Source organism: Dromiciops gliroides, chromosome 3, assembly GCF_019393635.1.
Source record: "Dromiciops gliroides isolate mDroGli1 chromosome 3, mDroGli1.pri, whole genome shotgun sequence".
NCBI classification, from domain to species: domain Eukaryota; kingdom Metazoa; phylum Chordata; class Mammalia; order Microbiotheria; family Microbiotheriidae; genus Dromiciops; species Dromiciops gliroides.
In genome coordinates this window covers 162895895-162919178 of record NC_057863.1, presented here as the reverse complement: position 1 = coordinate 162919178, position 23284 = coordinate 162895895, and the positions used below count along the sequence as shown (strand labels likewise).

Here is a 23284-nt window from a genome sequence, read left to right as displayed (position 1 = left end):
TATGTCTAGGTACTGAACTATAAGGTCCCCCTAGGAGTGCATTGCAAAGACTACTTTTTAATATTAAATAAATGTTTAATTAGCATGAACAAACAAATATGTAAATATAACCCTTCGAGGTCTTACCTAGTTGGTTGTGAAAGTCTATATACTGATAATATTCTACAAACTTGTCTTTGCTGAAGAAGTTTTTATACACATGCCGTGCTCCAAAAAGCCAGATATCACTATCATCAGTGATTGTTCCAGAAGTCTGATCAGTCAAATCCAAAATGGCACACTGAGCCTCTGCCTCCATAGGCGCCTCAACGTAAGGAATGCCAAATAATCGTAGAAGTTCCTATTGAGATTGAGAATGCAGTGAAGACTTATTAAAAAATATCCTAGCTTGCTTTGGGCTCAAAGTGAAATCCATATTTTAAAGGTTTATTCAATGCAATTTCCCAAACTGTCTCCTGAGGGATGCTGGAAATCTATATCAGTAGCGTAAAAAAATTTTGACCATGCACCCCTAACATTTACTTATTTAGAAATGACAAGTGTACTACTATACTAAAAATCATGTGACAAAACTGTCAATTTTGCCTCTATAGTCACTTCAGGTATTTGGTCTGGGTTAGGTAATAATCTCCCTTAGGGGTCCAAGGCTAAGGCAGCCACACAAGAAGGCCCCTGGTAGGAGCAGGCAAAGTGTTGAAAAGGATATTATAATTGTGTTGAGGACAAGGCCATGGCTGATCGTGGGAGCTGTGGGTGGAATAGGAGCAGCTGTCCCACTCTTGTACTGGTTGATCACATACCCTTGAGGTGAAGTTATGGTTTCCTTAAATTCATTTTATGGCCCCCACTTTAGAAATTATTAATCTATATGATGTTACTAAGGATTATGCAAGAACATTTTACTGTTAGTAATAACTTTTTGTGGTTTTTACAAGAGAAATTTTCAAAACAAATATCAGCTCAATTTCTTCTATTTTAATACCTTATTTTTAAGTATTTTTATCCAAAAGATATATAGCAGGGCTAACAAAACTTCTCCTGCTACAATGTTTTCCAATTGTAATTCAGGGCAACTTCATTCCCCAGCACCCCCCAGACCTACATTTCTGGGTTCCACAAAAATATTTAAGGTTTGTATCCTATAGCCAAATGTATGTGGTGCAATACTCCAACCTAAATCACTTCTAATCAGCCCCAGGCCTGCAAAACATGTCTTATCCCACTATCAACCAGGACACCAAGGCCTTGCAGGCATGGACATCAATCCGCTTTGCCACTGTGTCAGAACCCTGGCCCAGGTTACCCCAAGTTTTTCATCTCCTGCTGAGGAAATAATCAAATCCACACTACATTGTTACTGAAAAGGGCATGACAATCCACCACTTTATGGATCCACTCACGATGCCTGTAACTATCTAGACCAAAGATCCTTTCTCTAGCTACCACTTCTCTATGTGCTGTAGAAGTAGAACATAGGTAGAACATAAGTTCTTTGAGACCAGTGAGTGTCTCACTTTTATATTTTTATCCCTAGCACCTAGCACATGTAGCAGGTACTAAATAAGTGCTTATTGATTGTTAGTTAAAGGAAGCTTACAATAGAATAAACCTACCTGACTTTCCAAGAACATCTGGCCCGTTACAGTTGCAGCAATCCGTTCTTGTTGTTGTTTTTGAGCTTTCAATGAATTCTGTTCAACTAAGAGATCATTCTCCAGAGCTTCCAGTTCCTCCTGCATATGAATTATATTTTGGGTAATATTAAGTCTAATTTAATAAAACTAGGGGTACAACGCATAGAGTGCTAGACCTGGAGTAAGGCAGAGGAATTCTAATCCAGCCTCAGACACTTAATAACTGACCTGAGGCCAGTCACTTAACCTCTGTCTGTCTCAGTTTCTTCATCTACAAAACAGAGACTTACCTCCTGAAGTTGTTCTGAGGATAAAATAATACTTGTAAAGTGTTTTGCAAACGTTAGAGCACTATATAAATAATTGTAAAGTGCTTAGTACAGTGCTTGGCATATAAGCACTATATAAATGTTAGCTATTTTTTTTTAACTGAAACTACTGACATGTTTTTTCTCCTTATAAGGAATTCCACTTGACTTTCCAAGTAAAACCAATATTTTTGGTATGTCTTCACTAAATAAAGCACAAGCAAAAGTGGAGTCTATCTGTGACATAGTCATTACATAAAAAGGAGATGATCAGCAAAAAGAAATGAAGAAGCATGCAAATATCACACTTGTGTTGTTTCAGTAAGTCCTTGAAAATCAACTGTTACTTACTTGAAGTTCCCTTTAATAGTAAAATAAAATCAAACTATTTACCAAATTAATATCTTGCCATTCATTGATTGTTTCATCTGTTTCTTTTTCATTCCCTTCCTCTGGCTGCTTAGATGACTCCATGATTTCAGGAGAGTCTCTTGGGAGGTTTTCAGTGGCCACAACAGCTCCTTTTCTCTCAATGTCTGTAACCTCCTCTTCAATGACTGACTTTTCCTCATGCTCAGTAAGAGGTCTGAATACTTCATGTATATCATGTTCATCACTACTACTTTCGTTGTCCACTTCAATGAAACTACCTGTTCCAAAATGAAGATCATTTTTTTCAGCATTAATATTTGACAACTGAAATAATTTTAATAACTACTTGCAAAAGCTTTCCCCCAAATTTTTTTTCTTCAAAAATTCACATATTTTGATTCAGATGACTGTTAATAATTTGCAATTCTTTTGAAATTGTTTGTTCATAGCCTTTAACCACTTATGCAATAGAAAATATTTCTTGCTCTTCCAGATTTAAGTTATCTTCCTTACACTTACTAGCTGTGTGACCCTGGGCAAGTCACTTAACCCCAACTGCCTCACCCAAAAAAAAAAAGTTGTCTTCCTTACATGTCTTGGTGAGACCCTTATCAGAAATATCTGATGCAAATTGAAATTATCTATTTTATCATTTGTGACCACCTCTATCCCTTGTTTGGTTAAGAACTCACCCCCCACCCCCACACCCCACCCTTGGCACTACTATGAAAAGTTCTCTTCTAATTTTTTAATAGAATGACCATAAAAATTCAAATTACATGTCCATTGATGAAAGCAAGAACTGCATTTCAATAGTAAAAGCTTAATGGGAAAGCACTGAATTTGACAAATGAATATCAATTTCTCTCCTACTAATAGGAAGGACTATATCAATTTGTTTTTTTTTTCAATTTGGGATCAAATATTTTAGATAACCATTTTAAAATGAATTCATTTAATTTTCTCAAATACTAACTTTAGTACTATATAGACAGAAAAATTTTAAGTTAATCAGTATTATTATTGGGGGGGGGGCAGGCAATGAGGGTTAAGTGACTTGCCCAGGGTCACACAGCTAGTGTCAAGTATCTGAGGCCGGATTTGAACTCAGGTCCTCCTGAATCCAGGGCCAGTGCTTTATATTCTGTACCACCTAGCTGCCCCAACAGTATTATTTTTTTTTAATTCCCTTCAGAGGAAGAAAACTGAGCTCCAGTTTAGCTTTCCAAAGTTTTATTCCCTCCACACACTCCAAATTCCCTAAAGTAGTTTACTAGCTATTCTCCAAGCTTAGTTATTCCATGTCCCATTGACACAGACAACCCATCGGCCTGTAACATACATCCTCCATGTCTCTATTTCTTGGAGTAGATTCCTTCAAAGTCCAACTCAGGCACCATCCCTATAATAAGCTTTTCCTGATTGCCAAAGTACTTAGGCACAGTGCTGGGCATATAGTAAGCACTTAATGCCTGCTGCCTACCTGCTGCCTGTTCTTTCTCTCAAATTACTTCCTACTTTATCTGTGTACATGTCATATCCCCAGAGTCTAGTACATTGTTAATAATTTTGTTGAACTGAATTAGCATTTTCAAGGGATATGGAGCTAATTATAATCAGATGTTGATTTCAACATGCTTTCATACTCCCTACTAAGAACTTAAAGGTAAAAAAAAATTACAGTACCTACCATCAGATTCACTCTCTTCTGAGTCCATTTCTGTTACTACCATTGTCTCTGGTGTTGCTGAAATTAAATCTTGAGCTAAAGATTCATTCTTTTCACCAACTTGTAGAGTTTTCTGTGAATTCTCATGTTCACTGGGCCCACAGCTTGCTACAGTTTTTGTTGTAGCAAGAAAATTACTTACTTCCATCAAAGGGGTATTTACTGATTTTAAGTTATTTACTTCTTGGAAAGAGTTAGTTTCAATTTCAGATTGATTTTTTTTATACTGTATTTCCTTATCACTTGAAACAACCAACAGAGAAGAATCACACTTGTTTGGAGATATGAAAATATCCTTCTCTAATTCAGTACTCATAGGTTTTTCTTTATCTTCAGATACAAAAACTGTGCTTGTCAATTGAGTTGCCATTTGGGGGACTTTATTAACCTCAATCCCTGATTCACCAATATCTATGTTAACTGTGTACTCGGAATGAGTTGTAAGAATAATTTCTTTTTCATCCTTAAAAGTAGATTTAACACTTGGCCCAAAGACCGCATTTGCTGAATGACTTAGTGATGCTGGTTCTTCTCTAACAATGGACTCATCCTTTCCTAAAAGGGCAATATTTGATGAATAAATTGTAGGTGCAGATTCGTGTTCATTCTTAATGTTGCATTTATCTCCTTGTGCAAAAATCATATTTTCTGAATGAGATACTGTTGCAAACTGTCTTTCTTTGTTTTCTCTAACTTTAAGGAAATCATCTTCCTTTTCTGACCTATTTAGAAGAATCCCTTTAATTTCTGACACTCCATTATAAGAGTTTCTCCCATCATTTGCTTTTACATCATCATCATCATCATCAAGAACTCCTTGAATTGCCAATAGAGTTCTAGGCGATACAGAGCCTTCATCTATTCCAGGAGAGTTATGTGCTTTTTTCACACTGAACTGCTTTTTATTTTCATTCTCCAGCTCTTCTTCAGAGCTACTTTCCATCATGGCTGCTTGGATAGCTAATAAGGTCCTCGGGGAAGGAGGAGCTGCTGCATCAGCATAAGTGTCTTTCTCTGTCTTCAGCTTCTCAAATGATGACGATGATTTTGCATCAAAAGGATGCGGGCTATACATTTTACTAGAAGAAGGAAGAACTGATTTAGTATCCATTTCTTCAGCTTTCTTAGCTTGACTGCCTTAAAAAAAGTTAAGAGATTTTTAATATGTACTGTCAAAATGTGACAACATAATTTAACATAAAAACAGGCATTTATCAGAGTTCATTTCAGTATTTAAATTTATGAAAACAGGAATTTAACATCTGAATTCCACATTCAATGACTTCAAAGGAGACTGAACTAAGAAAAGAAACAGCTGACTCTTAGGTATACCTTTTTTTTTTTTTTTTTGGTGGGGGGCAATAAGAGTTAAATTACTTGCCCAGGGTCACACAGCTAGTAAGTGTCCAGTGTCTGAGGCCGGATTTGAACTCAGGTCCTCCTGAATCCAGGGCTGATGTTTTATCCACTGTGCCACCTAGCTGCCCACCTAGCTAGTACTAGCTGTGTGACCCTGGGTAAGTCACTTAACCCCAATTGCCCTGCAAAAAGAAAAAGAAAAAAAGAAAAAAAAAGGTATACCTTTTAATCTCAACTAGCCAGCCTGCTCAGTGCTCTTTCTGTAGAGTTTAAACATTATACATGTTTGCTGAATTGAACCCATTAATAGTTTTAGTAATTGTGTCGTTAAACATAAGAATTCATTAAGTTCACCAATTATACTCTCCTGGACTGCAATTTATAGAATTCGTAGATGAAAGACAGATTTTGTTGTTATAATTTCAGCCTGCCATCAAATTAAGGACTTATAACTGATACCTTTTATCAAGATGTAATGAGAAGTATCCTCGGAAATTACTTTCCTTGATTCTACCACCTTCATAAAACCCCCTTCATTTTCATATTGTCTTTGGATCTCGCCCGAATGTTGTTGATTCATCTCTTTTTGTACATTTTCTATGTGTCGGTTCAAGTTGTTTTTTTTAAGTAATCCCTGGAGTTGATACGCTGAAAAGTCATTGGACTCCTTAAAGCAAAATAAATAATTTAAATAGGGATAATATGATTATATTTTCCCAAAATCCAACAACTGAATTCCTTTCATAGGTAATATCTTTCTACTGATGATGCTATTATTTCACTAGATTATTAAAAATTTAATCTGGGATAAAAACAAGGAAGTAGAATAAAACACTCTGTGCCACACTACCCAGGTGACTTTGGACAAGTCCAAAACTCTCAGAGCCTCAGTTTACTCATCTGTGAATGAAGGGATAGGACTAAATTATTTCAAATGAATCTATGATCCTATGACTCCATGAAGGAATACTAAATTTATTTTTAAAACACATTAAAAATAGTAAGAATTGAACAAAAAGGAGAATTCATAGAAACATTTTATAATGAATGAGGCTTTTGAAAATTTAACTTCACTTTAGCATAAAAATAGTTTTCCTTTGGAATCACAGAATTTCAGAGTTGGAAGGGATCTTGGAAACCTTCTAGGCCAACTTGTACCTGACCAAGAAGAATCCCTCCTATGACTTGCCCAGCAAGTGGTCATCTGGCCATTATTTAAAGACTTTTGGTGAGGGGTAATTCCTGACAGTCCATTCAACTTCAGAAAAGAATCTAAGTGTTAGGAAGTTTTTCCTTATATTGAGCTGTTCTTTAAAAGATACAGAGTAATTCCATATGTAATGCCCTGTAGATAGTGCCAAGATATTCATGTTTCTGTGATTCTGAATTGTAGTACTACAGATGGGAATTTTCAGATAAGAGATATTTCCATTCCTTTCAGGGTAATAGTAAAATTATTCAAAGAATGAATACACTATGCATTTTACCTCAGGCATTGCTTCAAACAATGTTCTTCTTCGCTTAGTAAATTCTTTCATATCAGTCAAGATTTCATGCTTTATTTCTGGTGGTAGACAGCTGAAGTCTTCAGATTCAATGTCTATAGCATGAGGATTATGAAAGAATTCTTCCTATATGTATTAAAATATAATCCTGTGAAATCAAATATCTATAAAACAGTATCTATCTACAAAATAATTCCCTTAACAAAGGTAACTTAAAACTAAGAATGACAATTTTGTTTTACTCTCAAACTGGAATTGTACTGAAGGGGGAAGGGTATACATACATACATAGTATGAACAGACATGCATTTGTATTTATGTAGATAGATGCACATGATGTGTGTGTGTGTGTGCGTGCGTGCATGCGTGCATGCATGCGTGTGTGTGAAATATATTGGGGCTGGAACTTGGGAGGAGTCATTGAGACCAAAAATTTTATCAGAGTGGGGAATTCTCAGCATAGAAACTTCTTCTACCAATGGAGATCAGCAGCTTAATATATGTTATAGTCTTAAAGAGATGTCTGGGCCTCTAAGAAGTAACTTGCCCATGGTCATATAATAAATAGTCAGACTCACAACCTGAACACAGGTCTTTATGTCATGTTGTTTCTCATGTGTGTATGCAAGCATGTACACATATGAAAACACGTGAATTGGGTATTTCCCTGGCATTATTAAACACGAAACTTTTGATAAATATTCCAGAAGAACAGCAAACACTCACTAGAGATCTATGTGCAAAGAAAAATACTACGTGCAGGGAGAGACATGAAGTTGATATTTATAATAACAGCTCTCCAGAAGCAGGAGAACAATTTGTACAATAATAATATTATTAAAAAAAATACTTTGAAAGACTTAGGAACTCTGGTCAATGCAATAACCAACCACAAATCCCAATTCCAGTGAGGAAAAATGCTATCATCTTCTGAGATAAAAGTGATGGGCATGAGGTGCAGGAGGAAACATACATTTTCAGTGGAAGGAAGATCCTCCTCAAAAAAGAGGGTGATTCATTGAAGCATTTATTTAAATGTGTAGAAGACAACATAAGGAACCCACAGAAGAAAACCTGAACAAGTAGGACAGTTCTGAAAGTTACATGTCAAATTTATCTTACTGTTAAGTTGTGAATTAAAACATTTTTTAAAAAACATAATACCTTAGATCTAAATAGCATTTGAAAATTTACAATATGCCTTTCTAAATAGGACATGGTCTATGACCTCTATAATCTAGTAAGAAAGACAAGATTTAACAATAGGTAAATAACTATAACACAAAAGAGTCTATTTTGAACTTTGAAAAGCAATTTAATTTTTGAGGAAAATTATTTTAAAGAAATGCAAATCTAAAACAAAAAATATTATGTATACCTATTATGCCTCCTGAATGATCATCAGCATTTTAATTTATTCTTGCCTCTCTTCAAGAAAATAAAATCACTTTACCAAAAAAAGACATTTATTAGAATGCTTCTATGAAAAAGGTAACTTTAGAGATGATAAATAACTTAACAAATTTGTGAAGTATATTTTTTCTGCATTGTGCGGTAAAGTTGAAAATGTCTATGGCTGTATCTAAATACTCAGGAGCATATGATGCAATTCTAATAATTCTTAGAAATAAGCCTTTTATTTACTTTTTTAAAATGACATTTTAATACCATGTTCACTTCTCAACTATTTCATAACTGTTCACATTCCAGTATGGAAAGAAAAAAAATTGTCCAGGAAACTTACATAAAAAAAAGTAAAAAATTCTTAAAATCAGGAAAAAAAATAAAGGCTATCCCAATAGTTTTGTCCCTTCTAAAGAAAAGACTAGATGTGGTATTATCAGAATAATACTAACTGAGAGTAAAAGGGCAAGTTCAATTTTTAGTACTATCTTTGGGAATTATATTATAAAGGAGGGGAAAAAGTCCCAAAGTCAGGACAAACTACAATTAGTTATGATACATTCTTATATTTGCTTATGTATAAAATACCTGGATCCCTACTATCATTTTGGGCCCTACAATCAGGCTGGTGAAAGTGTATAGGGTCAGGGCAGTGAGTTGGCGCAGTGGACAGAGCACTGGCCCTGGATTCAGGAGGACCTGAGTTCAAATGCAGCCTCAGACACTACTTGACACTTACTAGCTGTGTGACCCTGGGCAAGTCACTTAACCCTCATTGTCCTGCCCCAAAAAAACAAAAACCAATATCATTTAATTGATTAAGATCAATTAGCTTTCACAAAGGTATATATACTGAGAAAGTGTATAGGAAAAAATAGCACCTACCACAAAAATAACTAGAGAAGAATTTCAAACTGAAAATATTTTAGCATTTTCCAAAAATTGTTTTATGTATTATTGTTAGGGATATGGAATTGGATCACTTGATTTCAATGATTAAACTTTCAAATAAAGAAACTCCTTCTCTGTAACATATAATCTCAAAGAGTTGCCTACAGTCTTCAGAGGTTAAGATACTTGCCTAGAATCACACAGTCAAGTATGTACCAGAGGCAGGAATTCTAGTCTTTCCAAGGCTGACACTCTCTATCCACTAAGACAATTAACAACATTAATGATAAATCATTTTAGTCAAAAAAGAAAATTTCATCATATAGAATATTGTTAATTAACATGTAAGTACTGCCTAGCTTTGAGAAATGAATAGTAATGCTTTTATTCATCTTTATCTTATTTTATAAAAAATATTTTGATGGAACTTTGATCCCACCAATGGGCATAGTCCTTCCAAGAGTGCAGATTGCAAGCCAACCAAAGCTGTTCATCCTGTACAACCCTTTCCTGTGTCCTCCAATAAGTCCTCCAAAAAGTGTCTCCTCAAAGTGCTGGGGACTGGTCTCTAGATCTCAACACTGCGTGGATACCAACAGAGCATACAGACTATAAATCTGTTTTCTTATTATCTCACTATATAAACAATTCACCTCTTCTGATCATACATGTCTCAATTTTTTAAATCTTTCTTTTGGGAGACACAAAAATATAAACGCACCCAGAATGAACTGCCAGACAGTAGTTATGCTTATAATTCATAGCTTCCCTACAAAAGAGAGGCCCGGGCTTCTCAATAACTATGCAAAGGAATCATAAGCTCTCATAAGTCCTACAAAGCTGGGAAAGGACTTCATAACATTTTGGGGGGTCTAAGAAATAGGGTAGATGAATATAAATAAAATTGACTCTCAAAAGATAATTTGTTTTTTCAGTGACAGAAGCTAAAGAAAACCTGGTTATAATCTACATGAGTGGAAATTAAACTTACACTGATGAAACCAGAAATCCTTGAATTACTGATAAAGAAAGACAATTATGCTAGAATGTTAACACTTCTGCTTAATAAACTTGGAAAGTAATATCTACTGCAGATAATCCAACCATTTTACATACTGTTCTAAACAGAACTGAGAATGCATCAGTTTTTTGTTTGGTTGTTTTGTTTTGTTTTTTCAGGTCCTCCTGAATCCAGGACCAGTGCTTTATCCACTGCACCATCTAGCTGCCCCAGTTTTAATTTTAAAAAGACATTTTTATATATACATATCAGATATATTAAGATTATTTTTCCATTCCATGAAAAATACTATTTCTAACTTTGAAAAAATATTTCTGATTACCTGTAATGCTTGTTTTTGACTCATTCTTATTTGCCATTCCTTTTCATCTTCCTCCTCTGAGCTAAAGTTTCAATTAACAAACAAGGATGGAAGTTTTAGTACACATTAAAATATTTTCTATAAACACACAGTAAATAACTATGAATCTAGTTAAGTACCTTTGAGCAATTATATGCATACCACTTTACCACATGATGTAGACAATACAAAGTATACATGATTCATGCCCTCAAAGACTTTATAATCTATTTGGAAGAGATAGGACATGAAAAGTTAGAAATGTAAGAGTTAAGAAACAATGGAAAAAACACACAGATGTCAATACAGAAAACTACAATTGAGTGATAAATCATATAGATAAATAAAGGGGTACCATAAGATATAGTAATCAGAGAAGGTTTCATGGAGTTAGTGAGGCTAGAGCTGGTCCTTGAAAAGTAGGTCAGATTTGGAAAAAAAGAAAGGGGAAGGGGCATTCCAGGAACCTCAAACATAGAAGCAAGGAACAAGGATCTGAATGCACAGGGGGTTAATCAGACCACAGGTCTGGCTTCAGTACTTTGTTCATCATTTAGCAGTGATGACAGATGATGTTGGAAAAATAGTCTGTAGTCTAAGATCAGAGTGCAGAGATCCATGAATACCAGGGTAAGGAGTTTGATATCTTGGCAATGGAGGGCTATTTAAGGTTTTTGAGAAGCTGAGGGACAACATGAAAATGGGTGACTAAGGAAAATTAATCTAACATCCGCATGGAAGAACCATTACTAAAAATGTCAAAGAATGAGGGGATGTGAGTCTGGATTTAAGATGGTGGCAATGATAAAAAAAGGGACGATATGAACTCAAAGACATTGTGAAAGAATTGACAGGGTTTGGCAGAGTTTTTGCTTATAGAAAAAAAGAAGGAAGAGAGAAAAGCAATCAAAATTATTTATAAGTTTTGAGATAATTCTACTGTGATAACAGAAATAAGGACCTAAGCAACGGTGACAAGCTCTGAAATACTGTAGAACAATTAAAATCCTTACACACAAAATATCATGATACATTTTTTTCTCAACACAAGATGATACAGAATAACTGGCCAGTTCCAGGTTTTGTTACAGAATTTGCTGTAAAATCAAGTCTTTTCACATAGTGAATATTCATTACATGTTAATTATTTTGGAGTTTTAATCCCATTCCAAATAAGCACTATAACAAACACCCACAGTCTTAAAATTTCCTAAATTTTGGAAACTATTGAAAATTAAATAAATTAAATCACAATTCTATTCTACTGAGGTTCAAATTACAAGGCAGTAATCCATTTTGTGGGAAGACTTGTTAATTATGAGTAGAGACTTCAAATTTTGAACATCAGTTATAAAAATTAAATACTTGCCAATCAAAGCTTAAGAAAAATTTTTAAATCATATTGCAAGTTCTGAATACATATATATATGTATATATATATATATATATATATGTATATATATACTTTTATTACCAAGATAAAAATACAAAAGTCTTCCACTAAGAAAACAAATAGCGTATACCACATCACAAAAGAAAGTCTGTTAAATGAGTCACCTTGTAAATATAGTTCTAAAAAGAGATGTTAATTCCTACCTGGCTTTGTCTATGTTAGAGATTATGGTTTAAACCTGTTATGATTACAGCATCAGTTATAGCTATTATTTTTTAAAGTAAAAAAAATGTTTACCTATTTTTTTCCTCCTCTTGTAATGAAGGCAAAATATAAATGTCATCTTCTCTTTGAACCTGGGTAAGACTAGGAAGTGCTTCATCTCTTAAAAAAAAAATTTAAACAGAGATATCAAAAGACCATCTTTCCAATCATAGTATACCTTTACTTTCACCTCTCTTGATGAGATTAAAAAAGCAAAATATTTCTCCCAGGAATGACCTAATCTACCTACGGCTGCTACTTTATGTTTTGTTTTTTTGGGAGGCAGTTGGGGTTAAGTGACTTGCCCAGGGTCACACAGCCAGTAAGTGTTAAGTGTCTGAGGCTGAATTTGAACTCAGGTCCTCCTGACTCTGGGGCCAGTGCTCTATCCACTGTGCCACCTAGCTGCCCCCGGACAGCTGCTACTTATGAAACAGAAATATACTTGCTCCTTGAAACTATATTCCAAACTGTTTCCTCTTCTGCTATTGCTTCTGAGGAACAGGAAGAGAAAAATGATAGAGAATAAGGAGAAAAGAGCACTCCTGCATTCCGATCTTTTTGTATTTCTTTTTGCTTATATTTGTATTCCCATCACTTGGAAAAGTGTCAGACACATAGTAGTGTTTAATAAATGCCTGTTTCCTTCCTTCTTCACAGTTCCCTATTTCTCCTACTGCCTTTTCCTAAACCTGCTCTGGAACTATCACCCTGGAAGGTCCAAGGTCTCTCAAAATAAGAAATTTTTCACATAACCAATAATGGAGTTTAAAATATTTTAGATTAAATATACTCAAAATAATAATTTTTTCCTTCATTCGGCATATGAGGAAACAGACTCAAAGAGATTACATGGCTTGCAGAAGGGAACCAGAAAACCAAGGCTTTCTTACTCATCACACAATACTATTCCCACTATACTGTTCTGTGGTACAAGATTTCTGTCTGACACAAATTGGGAACTGAGGTAAGATTAAGTGGACAGCCTAACCAATGAAGTTATCTTATTTCAAACACATCAAACATCTTACCTTTTGCCTCTCAAAGCAGTTTTGATAGCTTGTCTTTTTAAGAATGTCTTCAAAAGTTTTTCTGTAGTTTTCTTGGAGTCACTAGATGCCAAATCTTTTCTTTGTCTTCTCTTAGCCTACAAAGAGAGAGAGTTTTATGGCAGAGGGTAGATTGCCTCTGAAATGCCTTCAGAGCCATTCTGTAAAATACAAAAGAAAAATCCATCTCATTACTTTATAAACATTTGTTATTTGTTTTGGTTGTTCTGCTTTTCTCCTCTCTGCTTGTCTCCACCACTGACAACCATATTCCTTGACTCCAAATGGAGGAAGAAATAGGGAAAGGAGGAGAAAGGTGGAACAGTTTGCAAAATCAATGGTTAGGAGAAAGAGCAGGTTTAGGAAAAGGCAGTAGGAGAAATAGGGAACTGTGATCAGAAAAGGGAATTTTAGAATTCCCCCACCTTAAACCTCAAACAATTACAGGTAATAATGAGGTCTAGAGATGTGGCCACTCCTGAGTGGCTATGGTACAATGCAAATAGAAGTCATGGGAGTTATGGGGAGTTAATAAAATTGGGGATAAAAAAAAAATGCACATACCAAAGTCTGTTTCTTCAACAGTGGTGCTTCTCCATCAAAAACAAAAATTGGACGGATTCTGAAAAATAATAGCTTGCAAAGTCGATGAAACAGAGTGAGAAGATGGGCATTTTCAATTGAGTTTCCATGTCTGTCCCTGACTCCTTTAAGTGCCTGATTCAGCCAAATGCTAATATCTGTAAGAATTATCAAGGGAAAAATGCTTTTGCAATTGTGAAATATATACTCAACACTCAATGGAAATCAACTACAATCTGAACAATTATTCATAACTATTTTAAATACAAAATCATTTAACTCTGTTTGGTCTTTTGCTACTATAAACTATTTTTTTTTTTATCATTTGTGAAACCAGAAGCCAAAAGCCTAATTTTAATCAATTACTTTATCTTCTTATAGAACAAAGTTTTAAAATGTGTTTGTATTCTGTTAAACATGTATTAAAGCACAATTTATTACAAAGGCAACAACATCTTGTCATTTTTGAAGAGGAAAAGTAACATCATGAGGTGATAGCTTTACTCAGAGCATAAACTGGATAAGTGAGGTAGAATTTCATGAAGTCATTAGCCTCAATCTCTCTTTCAGTCATCAAGGTTCAGTGGCAAGACAAAAGTGAATATGACTGGCAATGGCCCAGGAAGCAGTGGATGACCTTAATGTCTTCAATGTCCAACCTTCTAAGCACTCCACAGCACCTGCTTCATCCACCCCCATGGTCAAAAAAACAAGTTGTTCTCATAGTCCCATTCCAGCAGGGAAAGTCAGCACATGCTTGCAGCAGATGTCCCCCTACTCACAAATAATCTGAGGCCTGTTGATTACCCTCTGTGGTACAGCCCATCTGCCAAGAGTTTTACCAGGATCTAGTCACTTCAAGTGCTACAGCTTCTTGGAGCTACAGGTAAGAGCTGGGAGGTGGATGCCAAAAGTAGATGAGCAACCTTGGCAATGTCTCAGGCAAGCCCTTACACCAGAAGTGCTAGTGCTCCCTGAATACCCCATAGATGCCACCTGGGATGTATAGGAAAGGAAGAGGCATTCCCCACCAAAAGAGCTGAACAAAACTAACATCACACAAAAATCACACACTGATGACTGATAAGGCTCTAAGAAACTTTATATTCAATATGTGACCTCTGAAAATCTAGTTCAAGTCTATTCTAATAATTCATTCACTTGCTAATTTTGTGTAAAACAAAGGAATTTATGCAAATTGCTGTTGTAGGAATAAGAGATGGGGAAAAGAATGAGACCTATAATTTCACTAACATGCAGGTTAATGCCTGCTTTGCAACTCAGTCTTAGAATATGACTCAGAAAACTAAGAAGTCAAGTGACTTATTAGGCATCACATAGACAGTATGTGTCAAGGGCCGAACTTTAACCTAGGATGTTCTGGCTCTGAGGTCAGTTCTCTATCTACTACAACATGGTGTACAACAAGATTCAACTAAAGTCAATAAAAGTACAAAAATTGTGAATTATATTCTTTTCTCATTTTAGATAAGGTAAATGAAGCAGAATGACTTGCCTGAAGTCTCAAAAGTAGTACTTAATAAACAGCAAAACACATCAATTTTAAGCCCCACAATTTACTTAACTATATCAGAAAGCATAACTAAACTAGAGAGGGTGGAAAGGGTCCATAAAGTTAAATGAGCTGAAATATTTTGAGCAAGCAAATGTTTCTAATTATACCAAGACTTAAAAAAGCAAGACTCACTGCATCCATGCTTCTATTTGAGACTGAAAAAAATACGTATTTGTAGCAAATTAATGTACCATAGTAATGAGCCTGGGCTCCACAAGATGTGAAACTCTAAAAAAAGAAGGCAAAGAATCCTAGGATGCTTTAATCCTACAACCAGAGCCATATGATAGAACAGATGAAACTTATTTAGTACTATAAAGCATTAAAAAAGTACTTTCCTCACAGTATCTTCTTTTATAAAATAGCACACAAATTCAGAGAGGTTAAATGACTTATACAGATCACAAAGCTTATAAAAGTAAAATCCTAGTCCAGCACCTTTCCTATTGTCACAATGTCTCAGCAGGGTTAGAAAAACCACATTTGTAAATTTTTTATTTTTTGTTTTGGTTTTTGGGTGAGGCAATTGGGGATAAGTGACTTGCCCAGGGTCACACAGCTAGTAAGTGTCAACTGTTTGAGGCTTGATTTGAACTCAGGTCTTCCTGACTCCAGAGACGGTGCTCTATTCACTGCACCACCTAGCTGCCCCTGTAAATTTTTTAAATGAGCTAATATTATTCTCTCCCTCTCCCATAGTATTTTAAGGGAAAGTAATGACTCCAGAGTAAGAAAGCTTGGGTTGAAATCCCACCTCTGGCATATAATATTTGGCATTAGACAGTCACTAAACTTCTCAGAGCCAGCCTCATTTTCTTCATCTCAAAAATGTGGGAATTTAAGTACCTGACCTCAATGTCCCTTGCAGTTTCAGAGTAATGATCCTATGATTTCTGAGACGAGTTAAGCAAATCTAGAATCATATAAGATGTTGGTGAAGTGGAAAGAATTCTGAACCTAGATTTACAGGGATGAAATTCAAAACCAGCTTTCTGCCACTTACTACCTGTGTAAACTAGGACGAGTCACTTCACTTCTCTGGGTCTCTCTTTCCTCACTCGTTAACTGAGTAGGGTTTGAACTCCATGATCTCTAAGATCCCTCTCAGCTCTAGATCAACTATTTTCACAAATGGAAAGCAAGTCTAGTATTAAGATGTAAAGAATGTTTATAATCCTAACAAGTCACAGATACCATTCATCATTTGTCCAAGAGATAAGAATCAATGAGCATTTATTAAGCACCAGACACCGAGCTATATAGTAGGGATAAAAAGAGTCAGCTAAACCAGGATGCAGAAAACTGAATTGTGGGATTTTAAGGAAAAGATTTTTTTTAATTTTTTAGGAAAAGATCTTAAAGACCCAATCTAAACCTCTCATTTTAGAAACGATGTAGTGCTAATGCTAGGATTCCACAAAAGCATTCCCCGCCTCACAAAAGCACAACGATCATTTTAAGGATACCAACAGCAAGAATTTTTCCTTCCAGCGTTTCTGGATTTATCTGTCTTCCCGAACACTCAAGCAGCTTCCAAAGTCCCTGGACTCCCATTGCTCCTGGGTTTTCTCAAATCACCTTTACGGAGTCAGACCTGTCAGAAACAACCTGCAAGACCGTTTCCACCAGAATGACAGAGGAGCGTGAGTTTTGGATGTTTGCGTCTCTAGGTTTTTTGCTCCCTTCTACCCGGTCAAGGCGCCGTCAGGCACTGGGTTCCTGGAGCAGAAAGGAAAAGGGAAGGAAGCGGTGGCCAACAGGGACCAACCTCCAGGCCCATCCCTAACCTCGAAGTTAACCCCAACTTCTCCCAGTTCACAAAAAATAAATAAATAAATATCCCTCAAGTCTTAGAAAACGAACAACTCCTTCCCAGCCGCAAGTTGTGCGAGTCCATTCTGTCGCTCACTCTTCAGTCGGCAGTTAGTTTAGGATTAGGAAAGGACCAAGTAACCACCAGGTGTCCCCAGCAGCTCACCTTCGATGGCCGTCAGAGACCCAGGCGAAGTTGGGTTCCGCCGGAACCCGACTTCGACGCAGAGCTTCCGGCTTCCGCAAAAAGTCCCTCCCACCTCCGTTCAGGAAGTCCCGCCTTATCACTTCCACCAGCCCAACCACCGGCTGTCGCGCACACGTTACGTCACGCAGAAAGACGAGCTGATGCAGGGGACGGCCTTGGAGCCTCGGAGCAGAAACTTCCGGAAGAAGTTGCCGACGCACCTCGCGTCTAACTATTGTGTGGCGCCGGATGTGGACTTTTCCCTAGTCCCGCCCTCCCGTCGCCTCGGAAGGGCTCCAGTCCTGCACTCCATCTGGGTGTGGGCGGAGGGCCAGCCAAGATTGCCCCTTAATCGTGTCTTTGCTTCCCCCGAGAGACCCATTCTCAGGACCCTACCTGCCGCTTGACTGCCTTATGCTCCTTCCCAAAGCACGTTTTTTCCTCTTTATTTCAGTATCATCCCACCTCTACCCCCTCCTCCCTGAATATTTACGTTTTCCCTTCTTCGTGCACCCTCCCTTGGATATTGTTTTCAGAGTAAAATGAGCGACTGATCTCGCAGTTCCTCTAGGGTAGAGACCTGGTCTCATTCACGTTTGCCTCCCTCACGTGACCCGGCACTGTGCACCCACTTAGTAGGCGGGGAGCATTGAATGAATTGAGTGTTTCATTCCTTTAAGCATAGTGTATCCCTCTTGGAAAGGGTGGCTTCCAAAGTTTTTTATACTTAACCTGACGGTTGAAACAGAAAGAAGATCATTTTTTTAAGTGAGGATTTTCATAAAAGGATCTAGACATGTACATTAATATCACAACGATCACATCGAAAATAGTTATTTTCCCCCTCTTTAAAACAAATTACTCTGGAGGAAGGAGGTATATATTTGGAAAAAAGCTGATGTAAGAACAAAAAGTAACAAGGGGTTTTTTTGGGGGGAGGGGTATTTTTACTGTTTTAAATAAATTATTTAAGCCTCTTTTTCTAGTTGGAAATTTTCGCTGAACAAAATTTTGAGTGCTGAAATAATTTAAGGTCGGCTTCTACAAATAAGTCATGTTAAAGGGTTTTTGTCATCTGTGCTGTAGTTATATCTCTGCATTACGAAACGTGCTTTTTTTCCAGTTTACTTACAATCTGTTTTGTGTGGGATATTTGGAAAATAAAGGTGATGTGAAAACAAAAGGTAGCAATTGACACTATTTACAAATTTTAAAAGGAAAAAAAACGTATTTTTGCCTCTTTTTCTAGTTATAAATTTATCTACCTGGGCAGCTGGGTAGCACAGTGGATAGAGTGCCTGGACTGGAGGGAGGAAGACCCATGGACCCATCATTCTGAGTTCAAATTTAGCATCCATTGCACACTTACTAGTGCTGTCACGGGTGAGTCACAACCCTGTTTGCCTCAGTTTCTTCAACTATAAAATGAGCTGGAGAAGGAAATGGCAAACCACTCCAGTGTCTTTGCCAAGAAAACCCCAAATGGAGTCAGGAAGAGTTGGGTACAAAGTACCTAGTTTCAGATCCCACCTCTGCCACCTATTAGCTGTAAGACATTGGGTGGGTCACTTCAGTCATCCAGTACAGCGATTACATCTGAAGTATACACAACTTTCTATCCTAGATTCCTACTTCTCTGTGGTGAGAAGTGATGCTTCCTTGTCTATTCTCATGGCCCATTGTTTTTTTTCAATTTTATAGTTCTTTCCTTTTAGAGATATTTCAATTTATATTATTTTATTAATTATACATATTGTTCTTTTGGTCCTGATTGTTTTTTTATCAAATGATATAATTTGTCCCTCATTTTTCAAAATTCCGTATTCATTTTTTACTACATAATGTTTCCTTATATTCATATACATTTCATCAGCCATTCCCCAACTGATGGACATCCACTTTGTTTCTAATTCTTTGCTACCATACAGTGTTGTTATGTACATTTTGAAATATTTATCCTGGATCATAGGCTGTGTGACCCTGGACAAGTCATTTATTTTCAAAGTGCTTTGGGCAAATTTCTAAAACTCTGTGTTCCAAAGAATGTGTCAAGTTACACTGAAAGTTTGATTGCCTGGGAGCTCTCTACTATACCAATGAAATCACAGATCCAATCCCTATTCCTGGGATCATAGAGTTTGAGCTGGAAGGGACTTCAGAAGCCAGCCCCCTTATTTTATAGGAAACTAAGGGTAAGGGAAGGGAATAAGCATTTATATAGTGTCTACTATGTATGTACCAGGCTCTGTGCTGTGTTTAAAAAAAAAAAATCTCATGTTCAAGAGTTCAGGTACTTTGATGCTAAATCCAAAACACTTTGTACTGTACCATGGACATTTGTTTCTGTCCTTGGCCTTTTTATATGGCCATTAAATGTATTGGTGAGCCAAACAGTATGAACAATTAAGTCACTTTTCTGGCCTAATGCCAAACTCATCCAGAATGGCTGTGACAGTCCCAACAATAATACATTAATACACCTGTCATCCCACATATTCTAGAAGCTTTTGAGCAATGTGCAAAAAAAAATCCATTTCTTTCTAAATAAATTACATATTTACTAAGTTATTTGTTCTTAGGTAAAAAAAGAACACTTCATAATGAAGAAATGTTCTAGGTCTATAAAGTAATGTAATTAAAGAATTACAGAGTTTTTCTATTTTAACTTTTTTCTCTTTTCCTCTTGTTTTAGCTCAACTGAAATAAATGCATTATGCTTTTTAAAAATCATTCCCTTTTATCAAATCCTATAGAAATATATTAGTTATGCTACATTGTAATGTGTTCCTGGATATTTGTTGTTGTTGTTTCAGTTGTGTACAACTCTCCATGACCCAATTTGGCATTTTCTTGGTAAAGATACTGGAATGGTTTGCCATTTCTTTCTCCAGCTCATTTTACAGATGAGAAAACTGAGGCAAACAGGGTTAAGTGACTTGCCACAGCTAGTGTCTGAAGTCAGATTTTAACTCAGGAAGATGAGTTTTCATGACTCCAGGCCTGGCACTCTATTCTCTGAATCACCTAGCTGCCCTCCTAGATATACGACACATATTAAATTATGTCCCCTAAAACACAATTAACAATAGCTAAAAGCCAGATAAGTAATATGTTTAGCCAATAAGGTATCCTTTAGTTTACCTATTGGTGCCATTATAAAAGAACTTTAAATCTTTTGGTCAAAACTCATTAGGCAGAAAGAAATAAGTTGTGCAAATTATTATTGTTATTTGGACCAGAGTTGTGATTTCATCAGTGTAGGGAATTCCTAAATGAGGAAATTCCTTCTCCTGTTATACATCTGCAAATGTTCAGAAACCTGGGGTCTTAGAAATCTGCCTGGGGCACTGAGGGGTTAAGTTACTTGCCCAAGATCATACGACCAATATGCATCAGTAGCTAGACTTGAACCCAGGTCTCCCTGATTCAGGCCAGTTCACTTGTCTACTACTAAACTAAATTTTAGGGTCATTGAACAATAAATGCCCAAATTCACAAATATTCACATGACTAAAAGTAAAAAAAAAACCCACACGCAAAAAAAAGCTTTATTTAAAGAACAAAGTTTTCTAAAAGTTCCAGTCTTAGTTAACAAAATCAACAACCTACAAATCCTAACCCATTTTATTTAAACAGAGGTTTAGTGTTCCCTTTAGGAAAAAATGAGCATCCTATTACCATGTTCTCATTTGTAGAATACACAAGTGGATAATGGATATGGAATTTTTAAAAAATAAACTAGGAATCACCTTTTACTAGAGGTTTATTTCAGAAGAACTGCCAAAGTCTCACCATTTTGTAATTATGAAGGTATTTTGTTTTAATACTCCCCAAAAGACCCTTGAAAAGAAAGAAAAGCAAGAAAATCCCAGCTTCTAGAATTCACAAATTGTTAGCAATGAGAGTAGGGTTCAGAATTTCCCAAGTGTGAGTAGAATTCTAACATGTGAAATTCACCCCTCAGATTTTTATTTTTATCTTAAATGCTTGCTTTATGTATCAATTGATTATGTGGATCAGATTCAGGGATTCAGCAGCAAATTCGTGGATCTTACACTAAGACTGAATTAGATAATTAAAGCAATATCCTGGTTGTACTTAGTGGCTAGAAGATTCCTTAATGTTTATATTTACTTGTGCCTCCATCCTATAATGGGACCAGTCCAATTCTTAGGAGATCCCAGTCCATATCACTAATTAGTAGTTTGAAGTTTCAGACACCTAACCCATCCCTCCCCCCAAATTAAATTTTAAAATCTATAAGCAACATGGATTACAAATAGGATCCAGATTTCTAATCTATGTTTTACAGAAATTTGCCAGGTCAAAAAAGGCAAAAGTATATGGAGTCAATGGACTAAATTACCCACAACCAATGGATGGTGTACTCAGTGCCAAGATGTTTCAGTTATGTCTCCTTGTTGAGATTTCTGATAAAGGTTAACAGGCAAAAAGTCAAGTGTGGTGGTAGTGATACTGATACTTGTATAAAGAGTTACCAAAACACACTAGACAATTTCAGATGAGCCTTTATCATTATACACCTTAGCTGAAATTAGTAATTGGTGGCTCTATCAGCTACATTTTTAAAAGGGATGCCGAGGACCTACATTTTAATCTTTTATGCAGAATAATCTTCAATGTTCATCTGAGAAAAGTTATTTAAAATTTCATGCTTGGTTACATAGTTCATATCTTGGGTCTGTTAAATATATTTTATATTCAACTTCTTTAGAAAGTAATCACAGCTTAATTTTGGTTTTAAAAAAGAAATTGCTTTCCACTTTGATTGCTTATTTGCTTTAATTTTTTTTTTAAGTATAATACTCTGTGCTTATCTGTTCACATATCTGAGATCACTGATCACAATCATTTACAAGCTTAGGTACTGAAAAACTACATGACTGTTTTATCCCACACAATGAGATCTATTCATACATAACACAAGCTTAGTAAAACCCCCTACTACTGCATGTCCTACTCCAAGTTTTCATACACAACTGTGTAGAACTGAACCCATTTAATCATTTCCATCATAATCACTATAACCCAAATAGGCACTATTTCGTCTTTCATTAATACTGGACATCTTTTTCCATGCTGACTCCTGATGAAAACTAGCACTCAAAGATCGGCCCAGACGCCCATGATGCTTCTTAGAGATGTTGTCTTCACTCTCAGATTTGGCAAGTCCCTGTGTATGTGCTGGAGGTTGTGTTTCTTGTCGGATATTTCCAAATGGGAAGTTCCAAAGGCCAAATCTTTGCCAATTAAGTCTCTGAAAGGCTATAATACAGTGTAGATTCCCTCCTACCTAAAAGACAAATATTCAGTTCAAGAAATAGGCATCCAGCACCTAAAATACAAGTTCCTGCGCTAAGTGCTCAGGGAGATAAATAAAATTCAGTCCCAAACCCCCACACTGACGATCTAGTTGGGAAAATAAGATTTTTTTTTTTAAAGGAGAGGGGCAGGGGCTGCTAGATGGCACAGTGGATACAGCACCGGCCCTGGAGTCAGGAGGACCTGAGTTCAAATTCGACCTCAGACACTTAACACTTACTAGCTGTGTGACCCTGGGCAAGTCACTTAACCCCAATTGCCTCACCAAAAAAAAAAAAAAAGGAGAGGGGCATCTGGACTGATGGTTACATCTATATAGGGAACTCCCAGTAGGGAAATTCCCTATGAAAATCAGTAATGTAGCCACCCAGAGATTAAATATCTCACTCAGTCACATAGCTAATATATAGCGAAGATAGAACTTGAACACAGATCTTCCTACTGTCAAGGCCAACTCTCTATCAACTACATAATTCTGCCTGTCATTAGATGAGGTAAGATACAAAAATAAAGGA

At 36.3% G+C, this 23284-nt stretch overlaps 2 protein-coding genes across 6 annotated transcripts in view; both read right to left on the bottom strand.

The window, feature by feature from the left end:
- Window positions 1–17439, bottom strand: part of ERCC5 (ERCC excision repair 5, endonuclease) — a 30138-nt gene extending 12699 nt beyond the window's left edge. For 2 of the 3 annotated variants that reach the window (XM_043993143.1, XM_043993145.1), the window contains exons 1-11: window positions 16894–17439; window positions 13834–14009; window positions 13252–13367; window positions 12254–12340; window positions 10546–10606; window positions 6890–7033; window positions 5862–6069; window positions 4005–5180; window positions 2336–2592; window positions 1614–1733; window positions 127–340 (exon numbers count right to left, since the gene is read on the bottom strand). In XM_043993143.1, the coding sequence (XP_043849078.1) occupies window positions 127–340; window positions 1614–1733; window positions 2336–2592; window positions 4005–5180; window positions 5862–6069; window positions 6890–7033; window positions 10546–10606; window positions 12254–12340; window positions 13252–13367; window positions 13834–14009; window positions 16894–16981 (2647 nt within the window). In that variant the 5' untranslated portion in view covers window positions 16982–17439. The remainder of the gene's footprint in view (window positions 1–126; window positions 341–1613; window positions 1734–2335; window positions 2593–4004; window positions 5181–5861; window positions 6070–6889; window positions 7034–10545; window positions 10607–12253; window positions 12341–13251; window positions 13368–13833; window positions 14010–16893) is intronic. The other variant, XM_043993144.1, reaches the window with a different exon arrangement.
- A 3517-nt stretch (window positions 17440–20956) lies between these two features.
- The window catches only part of BIVM (basic, immunoglobulin-like variable motif containing), a 40221-nt gene continuing 37893 nt past the window's right edge, over window positions 20957–23284 (bottom strand). For all 3 annotated transcript variants that reach the window (XM_043993148.1, XM_043993146.1, XM_043993147.1), the window contains exon 10: window positions 20957–22740. In XM_043993148.1, the coding sequence (XP_043849083.1) occupies window positions 22447–22740 (294 nt within the window). In that variant the 3' untranslated portion in view covers window positions 20957–22446. The remainder of the gene's footprint in view (window positions 22741–23284) is intronic.